The sequence below is a fragment of the Pogona vitticeps genome, chromosome 1, assembly GCF_051106095.1.
Source record: "Pogona vitticeps strain Pit_001003342236 chromosome 1, PviZW2.1, whole genome shotgun sequence".
In the NCBI taxonomy this organism is placed as follows: Eukaryota; Metazoa; Chordata; class Lepidosauria; order Squamata; family Agamidae; genus Pogona; species Pogona vitticeps.
Window position 1 is genome coordinate 234,266,211 of NC_135783.1, and position 20,658 is coordinate 234,286,868.

The following is a 20,658-nucleotide window of genomic DNA, read 5'->3' on the forward strand; positions in this document are numbered from 1 at the left end:
CAAATGATTAGATTGATGCCTTTCAATCTTTCTATTTGCCAGATGCTCTTGGCCATGCGAGACAGGATAATTGAAAGGAAATAATGCAAGCAGGAATTTAGAGTATCTGTGTACCATCATGATTCAAGCATTTTGGCGCTCATAGCTTAATTTAGCTTCCTCTTGTAGTTACATTGAAAGCTCAATTTCCCGTTTGCAAGTCTGGAGCAGAACAAACAAGATTTTCATTGGGAAGCTTTCAAATCGTGAAGTCTGAAAAATCCAACGTTATGAAGCCTTCCTTAAGGGAGTTACGATGCTGTAGATTTCAGACCTTGGTAACCGTAGGAGAATAAATGACCTGTAGCACCATCTAGTGACAGGAAATTTGCATGGGGAAAAACGATGGTTTTCATTAAATGAGCGTATGGAGACCGCAGGAAAAATAATGCAAAGAGCATACAACTAACCATGCGATTATAACTTTTCTTGTACAAAATAGTATAGGTGTGGTACGAGCAAGGTTCCAAAAATTGCACCTCAGTGGGGCATAAACCCCAGGGATGCTTATGTGTTGCGGTGGCGTTAGCAGTACTGTCCTCACTAAGCGTTCATTGAACAGTAGCGCAACCCCAAGATAAGGATGGTTAAGAGGGAAAGGGCAGGCGGCGAGCTGGGGAGGTGGACGGGAGAACCCCTGAGGTCACAGCGAGGTAGGATTGGCTGGGTCTGATTTGCATACGAGACTGCCTCGGCGAGATGACGCAACAATACAGACAACGTTTCCCCTCGTTCTGTGCCGCAACACGAACCGCTCTGGAGCCCCCCGTGCGGGAGTTTCGGCTCTACCCAGAATCCATCGCGACACTCAGCCTGCTAATTTGCATAGAGCGTATGGCAAAGCGAAACCAATTGAAGAGGGCGGAGTCATCTCGGCTGCTTGGGCTTTGCTGCTCTTGCCGGTGACGCTTTTCCAGCAAGAGATTTCGAAATGACGAGGAAAAGCGGCGTGCAACAGATTCCCCAGCCATCGCTTGTCTCTTGTCAACTGCCCTTCTCCAATAAATAATATTCTTTAACACAGATTTTTTTTTTCCTGGCGAGGTTGTTTCCTCAATTCTCGGGGCACAGCATAGATGGCTGTTGGTGTTTTAGATGAATCTTTAGTTCAGCAGATTTTTCGGAGGGGAGGGGGGGTCAGGCTTGGCTTTGGTTCCATGGAATATTTTAACAATAAACAGCAACGCTGAAAATGTATGCCTAGACTAGAGAGAGCTGGCTTTCCCTTCTCCACTTGGGCATGAAACTTACTGGAGCTGCCATATTCTCTCAGCCTGCCCTACCTCATAGGGTTGTTGTGAAGCTAAAGGGTGCAGGAGGAAAGCTGTGTATGTGGCCTTTAGGTCTTCAGAGTTAAAACAGTCTAAATGCACAAAAAAAAAAAAACACACTACCCAGTATACTCAGGAATTGTTTGCAATTTAAAAATGATGAAGAGTTGTAAAACTCATATTCACAGTAATCATGTTTTTTTTTGAGGGGGTGGAATAAATGAAATACTTTCATTTAGCTGCATTGTGGGACACGCAAAAGATGCCTCCAGTGGGCTGTCTAGCCCCAACCAAGGCCACCAGGAGAGCAATGTGTCTGCCTTGCAGGGAAAGATAGCGCTTAACAGACCCACAGCTAAGGACTTCACAAAGCTGACTGAGATGGGGTCAGAATGACCACTGGAGGAGGTCCAGGCCATCTCCCCAGTGCCCCCTAGACTGTGCAACACAGAAACCATTCCTGTCAAAGAAGGCCTCTGTTTATTTGTTTAAATTTTAAGCAAAAATATTTGTTTTAATTCTTTTCAAACATTTGTATAGTTACTGCTTTTGCTTTGAAATACTGTATTGTCTTTTTAATAATTTAAGCCACCTTGGGTCCTTTATAAAGTGAAAGGTGGGGCAAAACATATTTGGAAGGAAGGAAGAAAGGAAGAAAAAGACCAACCTGGGAGTTACACCAGGCCAGCTAGCAGCAGAGAGCTCCCTGGAAGAGGAGCCAACCTGAGGAGGAAGCTGGAAACTAGGAACTATAAAAGCCATGCTGGAGGAGGTGAAAGGACAGACTGACTTGGAAGGAGCTTGGGTAGAGTCTCCAGAGGGTAATCATAAAGGAGGGTGACAAAGGGACCTGGGGGATGCTGCAGAGGAACTGGGAAAAGCCTATCAAGCTGAGAAGAGGGATGCTGAGACTCCAGTGCCTCTCAGGAGTGCGAATATATATTGTCAAGGAGGATCCTTGGACAGGGGAGTTACTCGAGTTGCAAGTCCTGAAGGGTGAAGGGCTTGAACAATAATATCCTTGCTCAACCCCTTGCCGTAATTACTGGAGGGAAATATATGCCTGGCCAAGGCTCCAGAATTCTGAGGAGACCCAAGGAGAAGAGGCTGCCCCTAGGCAGCTGCAGAACTGGAGACGGCAGCGCCAGAGGACTTGCCTGTCTCATCAATGGGAGAAACTGCAGTGGTAGTTGGGGGAGAGCAGCAGGCTGAGGAGCAGGGCCCCTGGTCTGTCCTGTGCCCTGCTCTTATTGCGGTCAAATTGGCCTTAGCCTTCTCTGTGCCTCAAGCTTCGGAGGCCCTTATTATTATTATTATTATTATTATTATTATTATTATTATTATTATTATTATTATTATTATTATTATTATTATTATTATTATTATTATTATTATTATTATTATTATTATTATTATCATCATCATCATCATCATCATCATCATCATCATCATCATTAATTACTTAATTACTTAATTACTTAATTACTTAATTAAATTTATACCCCGCCCCTCTAGACCATGTCTACTCGGTCTAGAGGGGCGGCCATTGAGATGAACTGTGGACTTGAATCTGCCAGTGCAGTCAACCTTGGTGGGTGGGTGGGTGGGTGGGATTGCAATGTGAAGGACTTGATCCAGGTCAGTGGAGTCAACTAATCCTGAGGTTGGACTGTTTCTGAAGTTCTCAGATGTTGATTCCCCTTCTCAGTTTCAATGAACTCCATTGTTTTGTATAAGCTGGTGTAGACTCCTAGGATCTGAAGGAGGGGCCACCTGCCAGCCAGGGAAGGGTTGACAGGCCTCACATAGTGACAGCAGAGAATAAAGAATAAACAAGAATAGACAGTCCAAATTTAATACATGTATACCCTAACATTTAGGGCAGTAATTCAGCATGGAAATAATTGGATGGCATTAGCACCTTGCTACTAGATCTTACTGTTTGAAACTTACATATACATTTATTTTTGTGTTTGTTAAGGTTGTTAAATGTGTATTCATTCTAATAAGAGCCATACTGTTTGGATCCTCATTTTAAGTAATATTTATAATTATAAGATGCTATGTATGGACTGATACAATGTGCTTTTATCATTGCAACTGCTACCGCTAATTGCTACTTCCTTAGCACATTGTAGGATGCATAGCATTTCACATGTGTTATTAGCCAGATTGGGGACAGAGGAATTCTGGGAGTTGTACTTAAAACAGAATAATTGCAGGAATCATTGGAGGAATTTGTTGAAATAAGCCTGCCTTTATATCTATACTGCAGAGGGAAAAGAAGGGCTGAGAAATGGTGACATAAAGAATTTCTGGGTCTTGGAAATGAAACTTTGGGTGTGAGTTTGTGGCTGTGCATATATGTGTAAACTGATTGTGTTTACATCTGACATTAGGCAAGCAAAAAAAGGAAGCTCATACAATTAATATTTCCCATTTCCTTCATCTTTGTGTCGCTCCCCGTGTCTCATGAAAAGCACTTCTAGAATGTGGGCAAGGGATGTGTAGGTGACTGTAAACTGGGGCTTACGGGGCTGCAGTATGGGCAGGGAAGTTGCCAAAATGAACTGGAAAAATGTTGCAATGTTAATGCAGATTTCCTGGTATTGGTGTCCCCTTCTTTTCCAGGAGCCTGGTATGGCACGGCTCACATAAGATTCTGTGCCCCCCCCACTTCACCCCTGGGAATGTTTTGGGGATCACAGAGAGATTTTTTCCCCAGTTTATTGATAAATAACATGTCACTTTCTTGGCTTGCTGTCCAACTGACATAGTGCTGGCTTGGAAAGAGAAAGAAAAGACGCTCTCTGTCGCCCCTTCCATTGGGAATGGGGAAAGCTGGATTCCCCCCCCCCCTCCATTTATATTGGGAAGTAACGTATGGCTTTATTGGCATACCACTCAAGTGGCACAGCACTAAATTGTTGGGGGGAAAGTCCTACCAATGCCTGTTTGGTTCAGTATTGGGGATCACATGCTCTGGCAATCTAACTAAGACAGGGCAATATCCCGCCTGTAGCATCTACCAATGATCCAAAAAAGTACAAATAGCCACGGAAGAGGATCAGGCTGGTTCGCAATTACCAGTGTGTTGTGTAGTGGTTGGAAAATAGATTGAGGCTTGACTGTGCTGAAAGCAGTCCAAACATGTGAGTTAAAGCCTAGTCCCATTGTACTTGAAATAAGTTGAACTTTAAGTGACTGCTAACATATTTACTATGAAATATTACTGAACTACAAAGTAGTGTTGCTACAAGAATTTGGTTAGTATTTCTAAGTGCAGAAATCCTAAATATTGCCCAAACTTTATTTGTATTAAATTATTGTACTGGTGATTGTGATTAAGATATCTTTAATCATATGGGATTGCATTGAAAATAGTGTTTATGGCATATTTCTTGGGCTTGGTTTCAAGCAGAGCATGGAAAAGTTGTTTTGTGAGTTACAGCAGTGGTTCTTAACCTTTGTTACTCGGATGTTTTTGAACTGCAACTCCCAGAAACCCCCAGCCAGCACAGTTGGTGGTGAAGGCTTCTGGGAGTTGCAGTCCAAAACTCCTGAGTAACCCAAGGTTAAGAACCAGTGAGTTACAGCTCCCCAAATGCCCACAGTGGGGACAAATGATGTGGGACCACCAAGTCTCTCCTCTCTTCCTCTGCATTTATGACCTGGTTCCATTAAACTACTATACAGTGAACTGAAATGCAGAAAACATACTTTTCACATCACTTTACTGCCCTGGATCTCAGACCTGCTATTTCAGTGCTAAAGAGGCAAGGGAGGGAGCACAAGATCTCATTGCCTGGAGTAGAGACTTTCTCACACTTAAAAATGGAGGGCAGGGTGACAGAGATGAAACTACATAAAGGCTACAGTCTGACATATTCTTGGAGGAAGAACCGTTGAGCTTATTGCAACTTGTTTCTAAGTAAATGAGTATAAGATCAAGCAGTGCTATGGTTTGCATCCACCTTACTCTGTAGATTGGTTCCATTTATTTCAGTAAGATTTGTGTGGATGGCAGACTCATCTATAGCTTCTGTGAACCTGGAAGTCCTCTATTACTAGTAAATACAAATACTCGTGCACGCTTGGGCACCTCTTCCTGCCTTGTTAGCAAAAAGGGAAGGGAGCAACGGCTCCCCTTCCTTTTTTGCTAAACTCCGTTCCTTTTCAAAAGGCGAGGAAAAGCAGCAGTCACTTTGACAGCCTCTTTCCTTGCCTTTTGCCAAGGCACGGGGCTTAGCAAAAAGGGAGCCCTTTGATCCCTGCTTTTTATAATTTGGGGTTAGAAAAAGGGTCTTATACTTGGATCGTCTTATACATGGAAAAATATGGTAAATACCAGTGGGAAATGTGCATCTTCTAAAATCTTTTCTTTCCCAAGAGTGGTGAATAGTATAGAACAGCAGGAGTGAGAACTTACTCTACCATGCCTCTCTTTTTATGCTTAGCTTGTATACTCACTTTGTGTTTACTTCGCATATTTAACCAGCCACGTGACTCTCTCCTTCTGTTTGTTTGCAGGTTGTCCTGCTGGGCTTGGACATTTTATCTGCACTGGTGTCCCGGCTCCAAGATAGATTTAGAGCTCAAATTGGCACAGGTAAGGTCACAGAGATGAAAAGTGAGCCAGAAAAGGCTCCAGTATTGGATTGTGTGCTTGGTGACCACACTGCAAGTACTATTTTGAGACTTAAGTAGAAATGGAACGACATGCAGGCCTGCCTTCAACTGCTGTTCTGAAGCTTGCCACAGCAGTAAGAAAGGGATGGTTTGCTACAGCAGCAGTTGTGCTGGGCTGGGTTCTGATTGTCTGTGGGTAGGGTAAACTGTAAAGCAGGGCTGAGCAAGCTCTGGGGCTCCCAGGACTGTATTTTGAGGCTCTGACACCCTTTGTCAGCTGCCCCTTCAAGTGGTATCTGAGTAAAGAGGCTGTAAAGTCACGTCCAGTTTTGAGGAAGAGGCTCACTTCCGACTAGGAAAAAATAAACATAATTTATTTCTTTCCTAAAGCAGGGTATACATCAGTGGACAAGGTTTAATTAAGAGGAAAATTATTACCCTGGAGGAACAAAGCTTTGTTTTAGGGTGGAATTTGGTTTTTTTAACTGATTGGTGGGCTAAGAGAACCTCAAAAACTGCTCACGGGGCCACATGTGGCTCATGGAACCACTGATTCTCATCCCTGCGGTAAAATGGGAGCAAACAATCCCTACTTGAACTCCAGTTTACTCTTTGTCTATTCTGTCACTGACATGTGAAATGTGCCTTGGAAATACCACATTCATCCGTTGGGTGATTCTTTTTAATGATGACTACACAGTGTAGATGAATGCATCTTCGGCTGGATCTTTTCCCCTTTGTTATGCAGTAAAAATAAAGCAAATAAGGCCTGCTCCCTTCAGAGCCTCATGGGGGGGGCATGAGCATCATTCAAAGGAGACACATGGCAAAAGATGCTGTGGGTGCATCCATTTTTGACTCACCTCTGGTCTCTGGCAGACAGAAACCAGAACCTGTGCTAGAAATCCTAATTAGTGTTCCTGTTTTCAGGTTTGTTCTCACGGCCAAAGGAGAAACAAGTTTTCTTCTTTTCTTTTTAAACGAAAACTGGGATCCCCCAGTTCTGAATTCTGCACTTATGGTGCCTTCCAGATTATGTTTAAACACACTCGCCACATGTGATGGTCTGTTCACATGTGAACTGGATCAGCCCGATGTGGCAAATGTAGCTGGCCATCTTGGAAAGCTTGCATGCAAAGCTGTGTTGCTTGTTCTTCTTCCCTTCTCTTTGCAGAATTTATGTACCTTTTGGTGGGAAGAAAAAGCCTCTAAGTGGTGTAGATTAAAATAGCTGTGTAATACAAAGATGAAACAATTCAGTACAACACTCCAAATCCTATGGGTGTTTCCTTGTTTGCGTATCTTGCTGTGGCTGTTGTAACTATTTGACAAGATGCTAGGGCACATCTGAGTTATATGCCTGGTGCGTGCTTGATTATGTAACTGAGATGAACTGCAGCACCTCCTCAATTAGTCACAGTTGTGACAAATTATGTAAATATCAAAAGAATTCTGGCTTGTGATGTTAGTAGCATGGCAGCCTTATGCTTATCCTGTGGTCCAAGGCAGAAATCCATTCATTCCCTACTTGTAGCTTATTACACCCACAGCATGCGGGTAAGTTTGAAACTTGTGGGTGGTATCTGTTTATACATTTAGCTCTAGCTTCCCATATCCTTTCCTCTAATCAACTTTTGTTTTTGTCCCCAGTGCTGCCTAGTTTAATTGACAGGCTGGGAGATTCAAAAGACTCTGTGCGAGAGCAGGATCAGGCACTGCTGCTAAAAATCATGGAGCAAGCTGCTAGTCCTCAGGTAGGTTTTTGGACAGCTGCAACGTACAAGCAGTTGGCTTCTAGGCCGGGAAGAACTTTCTTGGGAGGGGATTTTTGGTTCACAGTCATTTCGTCAATTCTGTTTTTACTAGGCTGGGAACTACCTTTCTAGAAAAGGCAGACTTTTGCAGACTATGTTGCAGCGATGTGATAGCAATACCGTTTGTCACAGTCCTAGCTAGGCAGTGAGGTAGAATAGCAGCTTGAAAAACATCAGTGAACATTCATTTTATGAATGGACAGGGCTTGAAAAATGCACTCATCCACTTGTCTGTGATGAGTGAAAAAACACTGCTTGATGAGCCACAGCTGCTCCTTCCCTGCTTCCTTGCGCTCTGACTCTCCCTCTGTCTCAATGATCCTGCAGTTCTCCCCTCCCCCCTTCCATTGCAAAAGGAAAACAGCCCTCTTCTTGCGAGAAGAGAGTTTGAGTGGCACATAGAGATATAGCTTTGCAGGAGAATGTAGAGTACTCCAGTGCTGGAGAATATGGAGATTCCCTGCTCCCAATTTCAACCCAATGAGGACACATCCTGGGGTGGGAGGGAACTGTGGCTCCTTATGAGGCCGGGCTCTTTTCCTTTCAGTTTTATTTTTGCTGGAGACATTCAAAATAAAGGCATTCAAAATACAAACTTCATGACCCTACAGACACGCAGGTAATAAAGCAACCCAAGTCTGAGGACATATTTATTGGTTTGTACACATTGTTACATAGAAATAAAAGTGAACAAGAGCCTAGTTTAAAGTTGTTAATTTTTTATAAATTGCAAGGCTGTAGTCTGGTCATGCTGACTGGTGAAATCTTTGACTGACTAGTGAGACATTCTAAAAAATTTCAAGTCCTGTGAATGGATGTTATATAATTACAGTAATTCTAAAGCTGTTGTATTGGAATTAGAATCAAATGCCTTTATATCTGGACAGAGGTAGGGAATATACCCAATAAAGTAAGAGACTACAGTATTATGATTTGATAGAACAAAATGCCAGTGATCCTGAGCTGTACTGCTTCAGACTGAATTTTAGGGATCCCATTTGTGAATATTCCCTATGTGAATGTAAATCTCCTGCGTATAGAAAACTAATATGTATATTGGTGATGTTGGTATAGTGTTTTTCCCCTCAGTGATGCCGTCATTCATGCAGGAATGGGATGAGATAGGCTTACAGCTCATGCTTTAGTGACTATAAAATTGATGATCATTTTAAATTTGTCCCAAAATAAGGATAATCAGATAAAGTGATAGAAACTCTGGAGTCCCTATTGTCTGTGATGCCAGTATTTAATATTAAGAGTTGCTCATGAAATTACTGTGGAAACCCTCTTCAGGTATTACACATCACATATGTGCAGCATGTACAATATGAGGCCACATAGTAGCAAGGGATGAGGTAAAGCTACTAGCTCTGTATCTAACACCATCCAATCCATCTAACGCCAACTCGGGCATTTGTTTCTCAGCACAGATCTCTGAAGAGATAACTCAGATTTCTTCTCCTGACTCCCATGGAGTCAGTTGTTTCTCCCAGGACAAAGGCATGACAATCACTTAGTGAGTTGCTTGTTGCCTTTTGTGAAATTATGCGGTCTCTCTTTTGGGTGGGAGTAGAAGCACTTAGAAAGATGCCAATGGTCATATCAGAAAAGCTGGACATTAAATAGTAGTTAGAAACAAATTCAGAGTACTACCTAGTGAGTGGAAGGAGTCAGTATGGTGCAGTGATGGTAGATCTCTTTGTCTGGGTTGTAAATCCTGCACTGGATGTGTGTTGAAGACATAGTCATCTGCTCTGCATATTTGCTGAGTGTTTGGATTTTGGGGATTATGCTGCATAATTGAAGGGCAGTTTTGCAATACTTTCTACTCTTGCTCCAATTATGTGTGATGGGGGCTGTCATCTGTTGCACACACCCCTTTGCCTGAAGGCAGCATTGGCATTGAGAATTTAACTGGCACACTACTATTGAATTGCTGCTAATTGTTCTAAAAGGGAGATCCTTCAGAAGACTGTGCCTCATTTTTTAATCTGTAGGATATAAGGATGTGACATTAAATCACACATAGACCGCTTCCAGAGGCTGAGGTCTACCTTTTGCTTTCTGGGACCTTAGAGACCACATTTACCTTCTGATGCCTTCCAGTACTTTCAAGAATCCCTATGATTATGTGTGTGTGTGGGGGGTTACATATGGGCCATAGGCTTCATTTTGCCCACCCCTACATTCAGATCAGCCTGAACTCACTGTGTGCAAAAATCAGACAAATGAAAAATCTGCCAAAAATCCTTGAAGTTGTGGAGCACTTTTAGACTATTGCACAATAGCAATGGTCTAAATTTAAGGTCTAAAATGTAATAGTGATTTACAGCCAATGATCCACTGAGATAAAGTCTGTCCCAGGTGGTAAAATGAAGATTTCCTGCTGACTGTAAATGACCTGTCTATCTGACAGTTCTGTAAGACTGTACCCACTACACTTTTATTTAAAATGGTTAAAGTCCTATTTCATCATTATATGGGCAGGAGGTGAATGGCTTAACTTGCAGCAGCTAATTCCTGCTAATTAACAAATCCCTGCTTGGATTCTTGTCTGGGTGCCAAGGCATACGATGGTGCACCCAGAAGAAGCCAAGTGGGGACTCATTAATTTACAGCAAATAGCTGCAACGAGTTGCAGCATTTCCTTTTGGCCAATGAAACTATGGAACAGGATTTTATCCATTTTTTTTAAACCAGCAGACCGAGTGAGTTCTCTTTGTGTTGGATCTATCTGTCCTCCTGTGGATGGATGTTGAATCAGTAGCCACTGACCCATATAAGGTGATACAAGAGAACAGGCCCAGAACACTACAGTACTGGCTTATCCAAGAAAACTGACCTCTGTATTAGGGAGGTTATTTTAATAACTGATTATTCCCACTCTTACCTGTACCTGAATGCACTTGTGTGTGCACGTGCGCCTGTTTTCATGGGATGTGTGCCCCCCATCTCTTCACCTTTTGTTGTAGATTATTACAGATTTTTTTTAAAAAAATGCAAAATTGCATCTTGTATTTTCTTCTCTTTCTGTGACAGTATGTATGGGACAGGATTTTGGGAGGATTCAAACACAAGAATTTCCGGACAAGAGAAGGAATTTGCCTCTGCCTTATTGCAACACTCAATGCGTAAGTTGGGGCTTCTGGTACATTCTGATACCTTCATACAGATGTTAAAAAAATTAACACTCCTCATACATTTCATTCTTGTTCCCTCTATTTATCTTCTTTTTTCCTTGTCTATTTTAGATCTGGAGCTCAGAGTTTAACACTGAGCAAAATTGTGCCACATATATGTAATTTACTTGGAGATCCAAACAGCCAGGTAAGTTGTTGGTGATAAGTATTTCCTTCTTTTGGAGTGGGATGACTGTGGTGACATACAGAGACAGAGAGGCATGTGTCTTTTATTTAATTTTGAAGACAAAGACCTTTCTCTTCAGGCTGGCTTTTGGTGACTGAACAGGCTGCTGTTTTTAATGGGGTGTGTGTGTTGTACCATTTGTCTTCTTCTTTTGATGTGCTTTTAAATAGTAGAAAATTGCCTCCCATCAGTAGTTTTCATCTATGTTTAACTGAGTTTTGATAGTATAGCTGCATACCATGGCTTTTTACTCTATGAAATGTTTTTCTACCATTTCATAAGCAGCTTTGGGTCCCTGTATGGAGAGAAAAGGGGGACATTACATAAGTTCCATATGTTCCCTCCTCTGTCATCTTTCCTTTTGCACTGAATTGATTATACTGTAGTCCTGTTGGTAGAAACTACTATGTTATGTTTTAATCTTGATGTAATGATTAACAGTTACAGTGGTGCCTCGCTAGATGATGATAATCCGTTCCACTGAAATCGCTGTTTAGCAAAATCATTGCCTAGTGAAAAGCATTTCCATATTGGAATGCATTGAAACCTGTTTAATGTGTTCAAATGGGGAAGAATCATTGCTGTCTAGCGAAGGTTGGCCATAGGAAAGCCGCTTTGCGAACCACCGATCAGCTGTTTAAATAGCTGTCTTGCAAAGCTTAGGTCCCGAAAACACCCGTTTTGCAAGCGTGGAGGGAGCTGTCAAAATTGTTGTCTAGCGAAAATTGGTTTGCAAATCAGGGACCAAACATTGTCCGGCGAAATTCCCCCATAGGAATCACTGTTTTGCAAATCTCTATAGCGATCACAAAAAGTCAATGTCTAGCGAAAAAACTGTCATGCGGGGTAACTGTCTAGCGAGTCTCCACTGTACTTTGTAAATGAGAAAGCACACACTCCCACATAGGCAAATAACTGACTTGTTTCTCTGCTCTGCTGGGATTGACTGACCAATAAGTACCTCCCAAAGAACATGAGTTTTCTTGCTTTTTGTGCTTGGATTCCACATTATACCCGTAGACCAGTGTCATTTTCCTAGAAGTACTACCTTCATGATGCTTCCAAAAATTAAGATTTCATTCAGATCTATATATATTTTAGAAATAAACCATTTGTCTGAAATTAAATGATTGTTTCAATAATTGAATACATAGTCATTTCTTTTAACAGAGATTATAACTGTCATTTGCCAAACTAGGTAGATACAATATTTTATCAGATCATAATTCACCTTGCATTAACTGCCAGATTTACCACAGGGATGTAACATCAAAGACACAAGAGAATATATCATGAATCAGTTTTGCCTTGTGTTGGTTGAAGCAGTTAAAGTGGAAAGTATTGATTTTAAAGGGGTTTATCTTTTATGGTTTGCTCTCTATAAAATGCCCCTTTGTCATATATTAAGTCATCTAATATTAAAAATATAGATATTTAATGTGTTCCTGATTTGTGGCAAATGATGTTAAATAGTATTTTTTTCTCAGCATTGCTCTCATTCTCTCCTGTCTTGATAGCACCTATAGGACTATAAAGTGGCCAGTGGTAAAGGATTATTGGAGTGGTAGTCCAAAATATCTGGAGAGCCAGAGGTTCCTCACCCCTGCTATAGAGCATGTTGGAAATGGTGACTACCATTGTTTACTTACCTCACTATCCTGATATAGAGGCTGGGCTTGGAAGCGATCCTTAAGGAATAGCCAAAGCCTTAGCCATGCACAATAAGATTTTTAGCTTGTCTTACCCAGTGATGGACCTACATTTTTAGGGCCGTGAAGCTTGACCTGTTGAGGGGGCCCCTTCACAACAGTAATGAGATCTGAGTAAAGACTGTTATCTTCCTCAATGGTGTTGTTCCATGACAGATCACCACCATTTTAAAAAAAAATGTTGACTTAATTGCTTCTGGCATTAGCAACCCTGAAGCTTAAACACCATTAGTTTCATAGCTGATCTGCCCATGAAATGGCCATGCTATATCACAAACTGTTTTGGAAAATCTGTTTCGTTTTCAAAACGTTTGCCATGTGTTCATGTTCAAGATTCTGAAGTGTTAATGAGGAAGTTCTTTGGCCTCTGAGTGTAATATTTCTCAAAACATCATTTTGCCTTTTGTGTTGCTATATTTTTAAAGAGAAAACTGTACTATGGTGTCACACAATCAAGCATATAATAAAGACAGCTGTGCTGGTTCATGAGATGACCTCTCCCCAGTTAGGCTATACTTTCATTGGGACCAACCAAAATGCCACAAAAATATGCAAGCTTTCAAGTTCTCTAGAATTCTTCATCAGGTGAGGTGGTATAGAAAGAACAGGTTGGAGAAAGAGATATCAGTATTGAAGATTTAGGTATTATGGCAATGGGATATTTACTTCAGACTCAGGCTCAAAATGGAAATTGGCAGGATGGGCAAATTGCTAATAGGTGCTGACACACATTATTCTACACGTAATCGTGCATTTTGTGATAAGGAAGAAGGGGCTGATCTCCATGCCAGAGAATATAGAGGCCTGCTGATTGTTGTGGGCAAAGCATATAGGTTTCTAAATCTAGCCAGCTGTGGAATTCTTTCTCCATCAAGTGTGGCATGCTTGTAATAAAGGCTGTTTTAAAGATTTTTTAAAATCTATCGAAAGAGATTTTTTAAAAAAAGAATTAGAAACATGCTAATGTAATATTCTGTTGTACCACAGAAACATGGGCAGCTTATATACAGGTGATTAAAAGTGACAGGTATTATACATACCTCAGGATCCAGAATAGCATGTCTCTGTTTCCTGTGCATGCAACACCCCACATGGTCAGGGCCAGTGCCAGGCTTTTTTGCGCCCTAGGCAAGACTAACTACTTGCGCCCCCCAACCAATTTTCAAAAACAGACAAATTGTAGGAAAAATATAAAGTACAAAAGTTGAACTTGTGAAAATTTTATTTAAAAAAAACTGAGAGAACAAGTAATAGAGTAGTCTTCAATTTCTTTCTTAAGTACAAAACAGTTTAGCACACAAATCATTTTGAATAATCCTATGAACTCTAGTGTCTCTTAAATGTTTCTATTTTTGCCATATCAAAATCTTATTTTGCGTGCCTTTTCTTTTGCAAGTTTTGTCACTGATTCTTTCAGGTCAACGGCTGATGCTTTGGCGTGTTCAGTTGATATAGTTGCCAAACCAACTAGTCTACTTTGCCATGTTGTTGAGCGTAAATATGTTTTTATAAGCTTAAGCTTTGAGAAACTGTGTTCACCACTAGCCATTGACACTGGAAGTGTGAGAAGGATCCTTAGAGCCACAGAAACATTAGGCACACTATCCAGGAGTTTTTGTTGCACTATGAAGAGAAGTATTCCTTGTGGTGGCATAGACTTTGGAAGTCTTCAAGCTATTGCTATATGTTCACAGCACAGATCTTCAGCATCAATATCTTTTTTTCCATTGTGTATCAATGATTTTTCGAAATTCTTGCAGGTCTTAAGTATATCTTCAGTACATTTTTGTTTATCTTGTAGATGTCATACAGGAAGCCAAACAAGGAATTATGTTGTTGTAGCTGTTGGAATCTCTCTTCAACAGATTGCATCGCCATGTCTAAGATATCATAATAGAAACTTATTTTGAATTTCTGCTTAGGATCTTGTGATGCCTCCTCTTGTCCTTCATACTCAAACTGCTTTTTTGTTCTCCTTTTTCTAATTTGTTCTGTCTCCAAGTTTGGTAGTATTTCTAGAGCCTTTGTATTCTCAGTAGCATCCATCTAAACTTGTTGAAAACTGGCATCGCACCTATAGCCCACAAGGTAATTCTTAGTTACTTGCAATTGGCTTGTAGCTGAATTTAAATCAATTTCCTTATTTTGTAATGGCTTGCTTGTAAGATTAATTTCAAAAAAGAATGTTGTACCATGTAACAAGGGATACCACAAATTTGAACTTACAAATTGCATCAGCAAGGTCCTTGGCTTCAATTCGCGAAGTATTTCCAGATAAATTCTTTAGGCTTGTGTCATCAAAGATCTCTATTAAAGCATCATATATACTACCAAGATGATATCTGATATTTAAAGCATCGATCCGACTCTCCCATCTCGTTTGACTCAGTGGCTTAACAGTTGTGCCTGATACATGGCTAGTTAGAATTTGTCAACACTGAGTCGATGCAGAGAAATAATTATAGGTCTGTTGAATCAAACTGAAGAAACTTGTTGCTTCCAGACAACATTTAGCAGCATCATTGACTACCAAGTTTAAAGAGTGTGCATTGCAGTGCACAAAAAGGCACATGGATTTATGTCTACTTGCAGGACTCTTTTTTGTATGCCATTTTCTTTGCTTTTCATGTTATTTCCATTATCATAACCTTGATAATGACCTCAATTGGTAATCCCATTTGCTCAATCTGTCCAAGAAGAATTTCTGTCATAAAGGCACCTGTAGTGTCTTTTAGTGGAACAGATCCCAAGAAATTTTATTTTATCATAACCTCAGGTTTGAACATTTCAGTATCTGATGGTCTGATCACATTGACAAAACGTATAATCATTGTCGTTTGTTTAGTATGACTAACATCAGGTGTGCAATCCAGAATAACTGAATAGTATTTGACTGACTTTATATCTGCTAAAATATTCTGTTTTATAGCATCTACTAGAAATTGTATAAGTTCATTTTGGATATCTTTTCCTAAGTAGTCTCTGCACAAATTTTCATTCATGATAGGATCAAAAAGGGCTAAATATTCTATAAACTTCAAAAAATTTCCATTGTTAGCACTGTACAACTTTTCAGTAGTACCACGGAATTCCAGGTTTTGCATGCCAAGAAGTCTAACCAAAGCAATCAAGCGTTCCAAGATTTGTTGCCAGTATTATTGTTTTTGCTGATCCAGTTAGCAGGATCAGTGTAATCCAAGCTGGGCACATTATCTTCTTTTGCAGTCATTGCAGTACTCTCGCTTTCCTTGAAATCCTCTTTTTCTTCTATATGTTTTACTGAAAGGCCTACAAATTGTAAAAGTTCATTCTTAGAGTTTATATCACTTGTAGAGGGAGCACCGTGTACAGCTTCCTCTGTGGTAATTTCAACAAGGGTATCACCATGTTCTTGTTCTCTGACTGCTTTCTGTGTGCAAAGGTATTTCTGGAAGAACCCCATCTTTCTTTACTTGCTCCTTGGCTCATTTTGCCTTTTGTTTGCAAAACAAGGGTACGCAGTACTGGCAACTCTGAAAGTGCTCATTTATTTGTTTTTACTTACCCAGTGGTTTTTTGCTTACTTCCATTTATGATATATGCAAATGAGTTATGCTAATGAGAGTACCAGCAGACCTTTTTCTATGAAATGACCCCTGGGTTGCAGTATATAGAAAAATGTATAAGACTTTATAAATAATTATAGTCTATAGCGCTGTCGTGGTTTCTATCTTAAAATTTCAAAATATAAATTTTCAGTTGCATTTTTTCCAAGAAACTAGTCTGTATAAAACTGTGCCTCTCTCAGGTCAGTTCTGCACTCATCCGAGGTCAGTTCTGCAACCCTCAGGTCAGTTCTGCGACCCTCCGAGGTCAGTTTTGCACCCCTCTCAGATCTGCGCTCTAGGTGGTCACCTAGTGCTAGCTCCGGCCCTGCACAGGGATGTCCTGAGGTGAGAACAACACTGCAGCACTGTATGAAGAGACCTTTTGTCTTTTTATCTTTAGAAAAGATACATGGAAAAGTTACTGCAATATCCTCAGTCTTCCTAGGGTTGGCTGGGAGATTCTGGGAAAATGTAGACCATGAAAGTAGGTTTTCCAGATTCTGACCAGAGCTTCCTTTCTAGTGTATGCTGGGTAAGCTGATTTGTGGCTTGATAGGTAGAAGTTTTCCCCCATCAAACCTGGGCTCTCTACCTTGCCTTCAGCGGCTGGTAGAATGCTGAAGGCCAGTGGTAGGAGTCGGCATTCCAGAACTTTTCCAGTGGGCAGTTGTGCTTGTGGATAGTGACAGTTGAAAAGGCATGGGGTGAGTTAGTCAGGGAGAGAGTGCATAAAATCACCCTTCAACTTTGATATTTAGCCTCAATGTTCGCTTTCTTCCTTTAGAAGAAGGGCGAGGATCCATTTTAAGCCTTAGGGTCCAAATTCAGTTTTAAAGAAATTTTATGGGGCTGGCATTCCAGTGGTGGGTGGGGCAAAATGCAAAATGAACAGACCCCCAATGTCACCATATTATAAGCCGAAAGCTTTTACTGCCAGTAACTAAGCTTGTTTAGAAGAAGGGTTTCAACTGTTGGGGTGTGTGTGTGATAGAAAAGTGAGGGAGCTGTCAAGCTCTATGGTATGGTGAAGACCGGGAGCATAGCTAGGAAGGGGACCCCAAAGCACTGGATTTAGTACTAGGGCTTGAGGTTCCTCGTCCTTTCTCTAGAAATGTGAAGAAAACTTTTTAACAGGATCTTTTCTCCATAATCTTTCAACACAGTGCTGCTGTTGCCGTGGAGACAAGGAAAGACTTGTTGGGCCAAGAGGGTCGAAGGGGAACAGTATAATAGAATGAGTTTGCGATGGGATTACTAGAAGAGGTCTCATGAGGAAAATTTAGGAAATGGATAAAGATTGGGAAACTAAGAGGAATAGAGGATAGATTAGAAAGGGTGTCAAAAAAGGAAATAGAAGGAAGGATATGTCTAGAAATGCACTTGTAATGTCTGGACACTTCGTTGTGCCATCCTTGGGTGCTTTTTGGATTTACTTAAATAATACTAGTAACTACAACAGGATATCTATACATTTTCAAGTTACATTGAGCTCTTGTTAGTTATTTTTCTAAAACAAATTAATTATAGAAAGGAGTATAATATATATTTCAGGATCAAGATTCAAGCCTCTTAATAGATGCTTAATTTGAGAATTGGTATGTGTCAAGGGAAAAAAAATCAATGATAATTGGAAAAGAAATGATTTAAATTATAATCTTTTTTACCTGTATTGCTAAAATCCTTTTTGGCTTTTTAAAAATATAAGCCTTATATCATAATAGTTAAAATGTATTACAATTTAAATATCTCATTAAGGAAAAGAGATTATAAATTCTAATTCTAAATTATGAGACAGTGGTGACAAGCCTCTTGCATAGCTAAGCAAATGGCTGACTTTTGGAACTTAAGAAACCACTTTAGACGTTATCAGGTGCATTCTGAGTTACACAATGCTGTACGTTATTGATAATGTTTACAGTTGTTTCTTAACTTGGGGCTATTTGCCTCCAAAAGTTAACTGTTCATGCTATGCCGGCATAATTTAGATAAGAGGATTTTAACCATTGTATTCATTTTTATATATAAAAAAGGTCTATAGATCCAGCAGCCCTTGGATTGGAGATCACCTTCTTGCACTTCCATAGGTTTATGTATCAATTATTTAGATTGATTTTTCTGCCTTTTCAGTCACTCAGTATAGAAGATACCTCTAGAAAATTTTGCAGTTCTCAAGCTGGGTTTCTCTGTTCAGAGATATATGCTTGATCACAGCAAAATAGCTGTTTAGTCATTAAGTCGTGTCCAACTGTTCGTGGCCCCATGGACCAGAACACACCGGCCCTTCCGTCTTCCACTGCCTCCCGGAGTTTGGTCAAATTCATATTGGTAGCTTTAATGACATTATCTAACCATCTCGTCCTCTGTTGTCATTAACCTTAAGGGCACCATATTGTCCAAAATCCACTTCTTCAAGGGTGACATCAACATTGGTATTGAGAGCGACATCTGCATTGGTTTCTAAAAAACAGAAAGAAACTCATTGACTTAGATCTAACTTCTGAAAAAAAAATCAAAGCAAAAACAAGCCCTGTGGTTTTGACCAATAGTTGTGCATAATTTCTGTGGAAGTCAGACATGCCTGAACTCTGTACTTATCCATTCATGGTATATATGTGATGATGTGGCAGAAGCAGGTTAGCCACATGAAATTGAGGATCGGCTCCTCTACCTTCAATGCTTTGGAAGAGGAAATGTCAGCAGGTGTAGTTTGTATGACAGGTTAGCTGTACCTGGCAAAACGTGTGTGCTTCCATTCAGTTGTTAAAAGTTCAGGAGATATATCTGTCATTTCATGTGGCCAGCATAGCAGACTGGCTCTTCTCCTTGCAATAGGCAGTCCCAGGGATGTTGGTAAGTCTTTATGTCTGAGTCCGAAATCTGAGTCCAAGTCTTTGGTACCAAGTCCCAAATCTCTGTTAAAAACAAGCCTTTTTCCTCCAGAAAAACAGGGAGGAGTGAGTGGGTTCCAAGTCATGAGTTGACTCTGAGTCACTGAAAAAAAAAGTCAAGTCACTGGAGCGACCTAAGTCCGACTTGACAGTAAGTCCCATAATTCAGGTCCCCATCCCTGGGCAGTTTTATTTAATTTTTCAAATTTCTCCATCTAGGTGGAGCCAGTTTGAGTCATGTCTCTTCTTCCGGACACTCAGCAAAGAAAGTTGCATTCCACAAAGAGATTTCCACTTGCTTTCCTCCCTCCCTCCCTTAATATTCTTTTGTATAAAAATGTATGTAGACATTATTATTTGATCAAAACTAATTCCTGGAATGAATAAAGATTTCTTAGCACAGGTGACAGTCGCTGGTGATTTTCAAGTGTATAGGTGTAAAAGTCATACTCATAATTTCATCAGATAGCTTGTTTACATTTCTTTTGGTGGGCCAAAACAATAACAACAACATTGTAGACAGCCATGCCAGCCTGTTAAACAACATAGGCTAGACTTTGGGGTCAGCAGTAACAAAGGTAGCTATTGGAGCAGTATTACTTGTTTTCTTTAAGGTATATGTATACCCTGTTTCCACAAAAATAAGCCCTAACCCTAAAATAAGCCCTAGTATGATTTTTTCAGGATGCTCATAATATAGACCCTATCCCCCAAATAAGCCCCAGTTAAGTGAAACCCTGCCCTCCACCATTGTGCAGCAACCAGAAGATGACATGACTGTATTAGAATAAATGTAGATTGTTGTGTATGAAAGAAATAAAACATCCTCTGAAAATGAGCCTTGATGTGTTTTTTGGAGCATAAATTAATATAAGACCCTGCCTTATTTTCAGAAAAACACGGTATGTAATTTTTTTTAACGTTTTTTTTCTCTTCACTCACTAGGTTCGTGATGCAGCAATAAATAGTTTAGTAGAAATCTACAGACATGTGGGTGAGCGTGTAAGGGCCGATCTCAGCAAAAAAGGATTGCCACAGTCTCGGTGAGTAAAGAATTTATTTCTCTGCTCTCCCATTCTCTCTTGTCACCTCTCCCCTCTTACACAGTATATTTATTTGTTTTTCAAATCCACTTCTTTTCTCTCTTTCTGTATACTGCTGAAATCAGAGAATCTTAAGGACTTTCCACAATGCTTCTCATCTGCTGAGTCCAGACCTTGGAAGTAATCAATAACAAATAACCATATGTAATTATTTAATTCCTTCTCCCCAAAATAAAGTTCTATTAAATCATGATTGTAACTCAGTGAGCTAAGTTACATCGCGTCACTCTTTTTGCCCTGTAGTATAACTTT

At 40.3% G+C, this 20,658-nt stretch overlaps 1 protein-coding gene and 1 non-coding gene across 6 annotated transcripts in view; one reads left to right on the plus strand and one right to left on the minus strand.

Annotated features, from left to right (window-relative positions):
• CLASP1 (cytoplasmic linker associated protein 1) overlaps positions 1 to 20,658 on the plus strand; it is a 232,228-nt gene that overhangs the window by 70,466 nt on the left and 141,104 nt on the right. For all 5 annotated transcript variants that reach the window (XM_072985237.2, XM_078377580.1, XM_078377536.1 and 2 more), the window contains exons 3-7: positions 5,841 to 5,919; positions 7,590 to 7,693; positions 10,793 to 10,884; positions 11,005 to 11,080; positions 20,249 to 20,346. In XM_072985237.2, coding sequence (XP_072841338.1) covers positions 5,841 to 5,919; positions 7,590 to 7,693; positions 10,793 to 10,884; positions 11,005 to 11,080; positions 20,249 to 20,346 — 449 coding nt within the window. The remainder of the gene's footprint in view (positions 1 to 5,840; positions 5,920 to 7,589; positions 7,694 to 10,792; positions 10,885 to 11,004; positions 11,081 to 20,248; positions 20,347 to 20,658) is intronic.
• Positions 502 to 627, minus strand: LOC140703640 (U4atac minor spliceosomal RNA). Its single transcript, XR_012082942.1, has one exon. It is a non-coding gene; the product is annotated as a U4atac minor spliceosomal RNA (small nuclear RNA).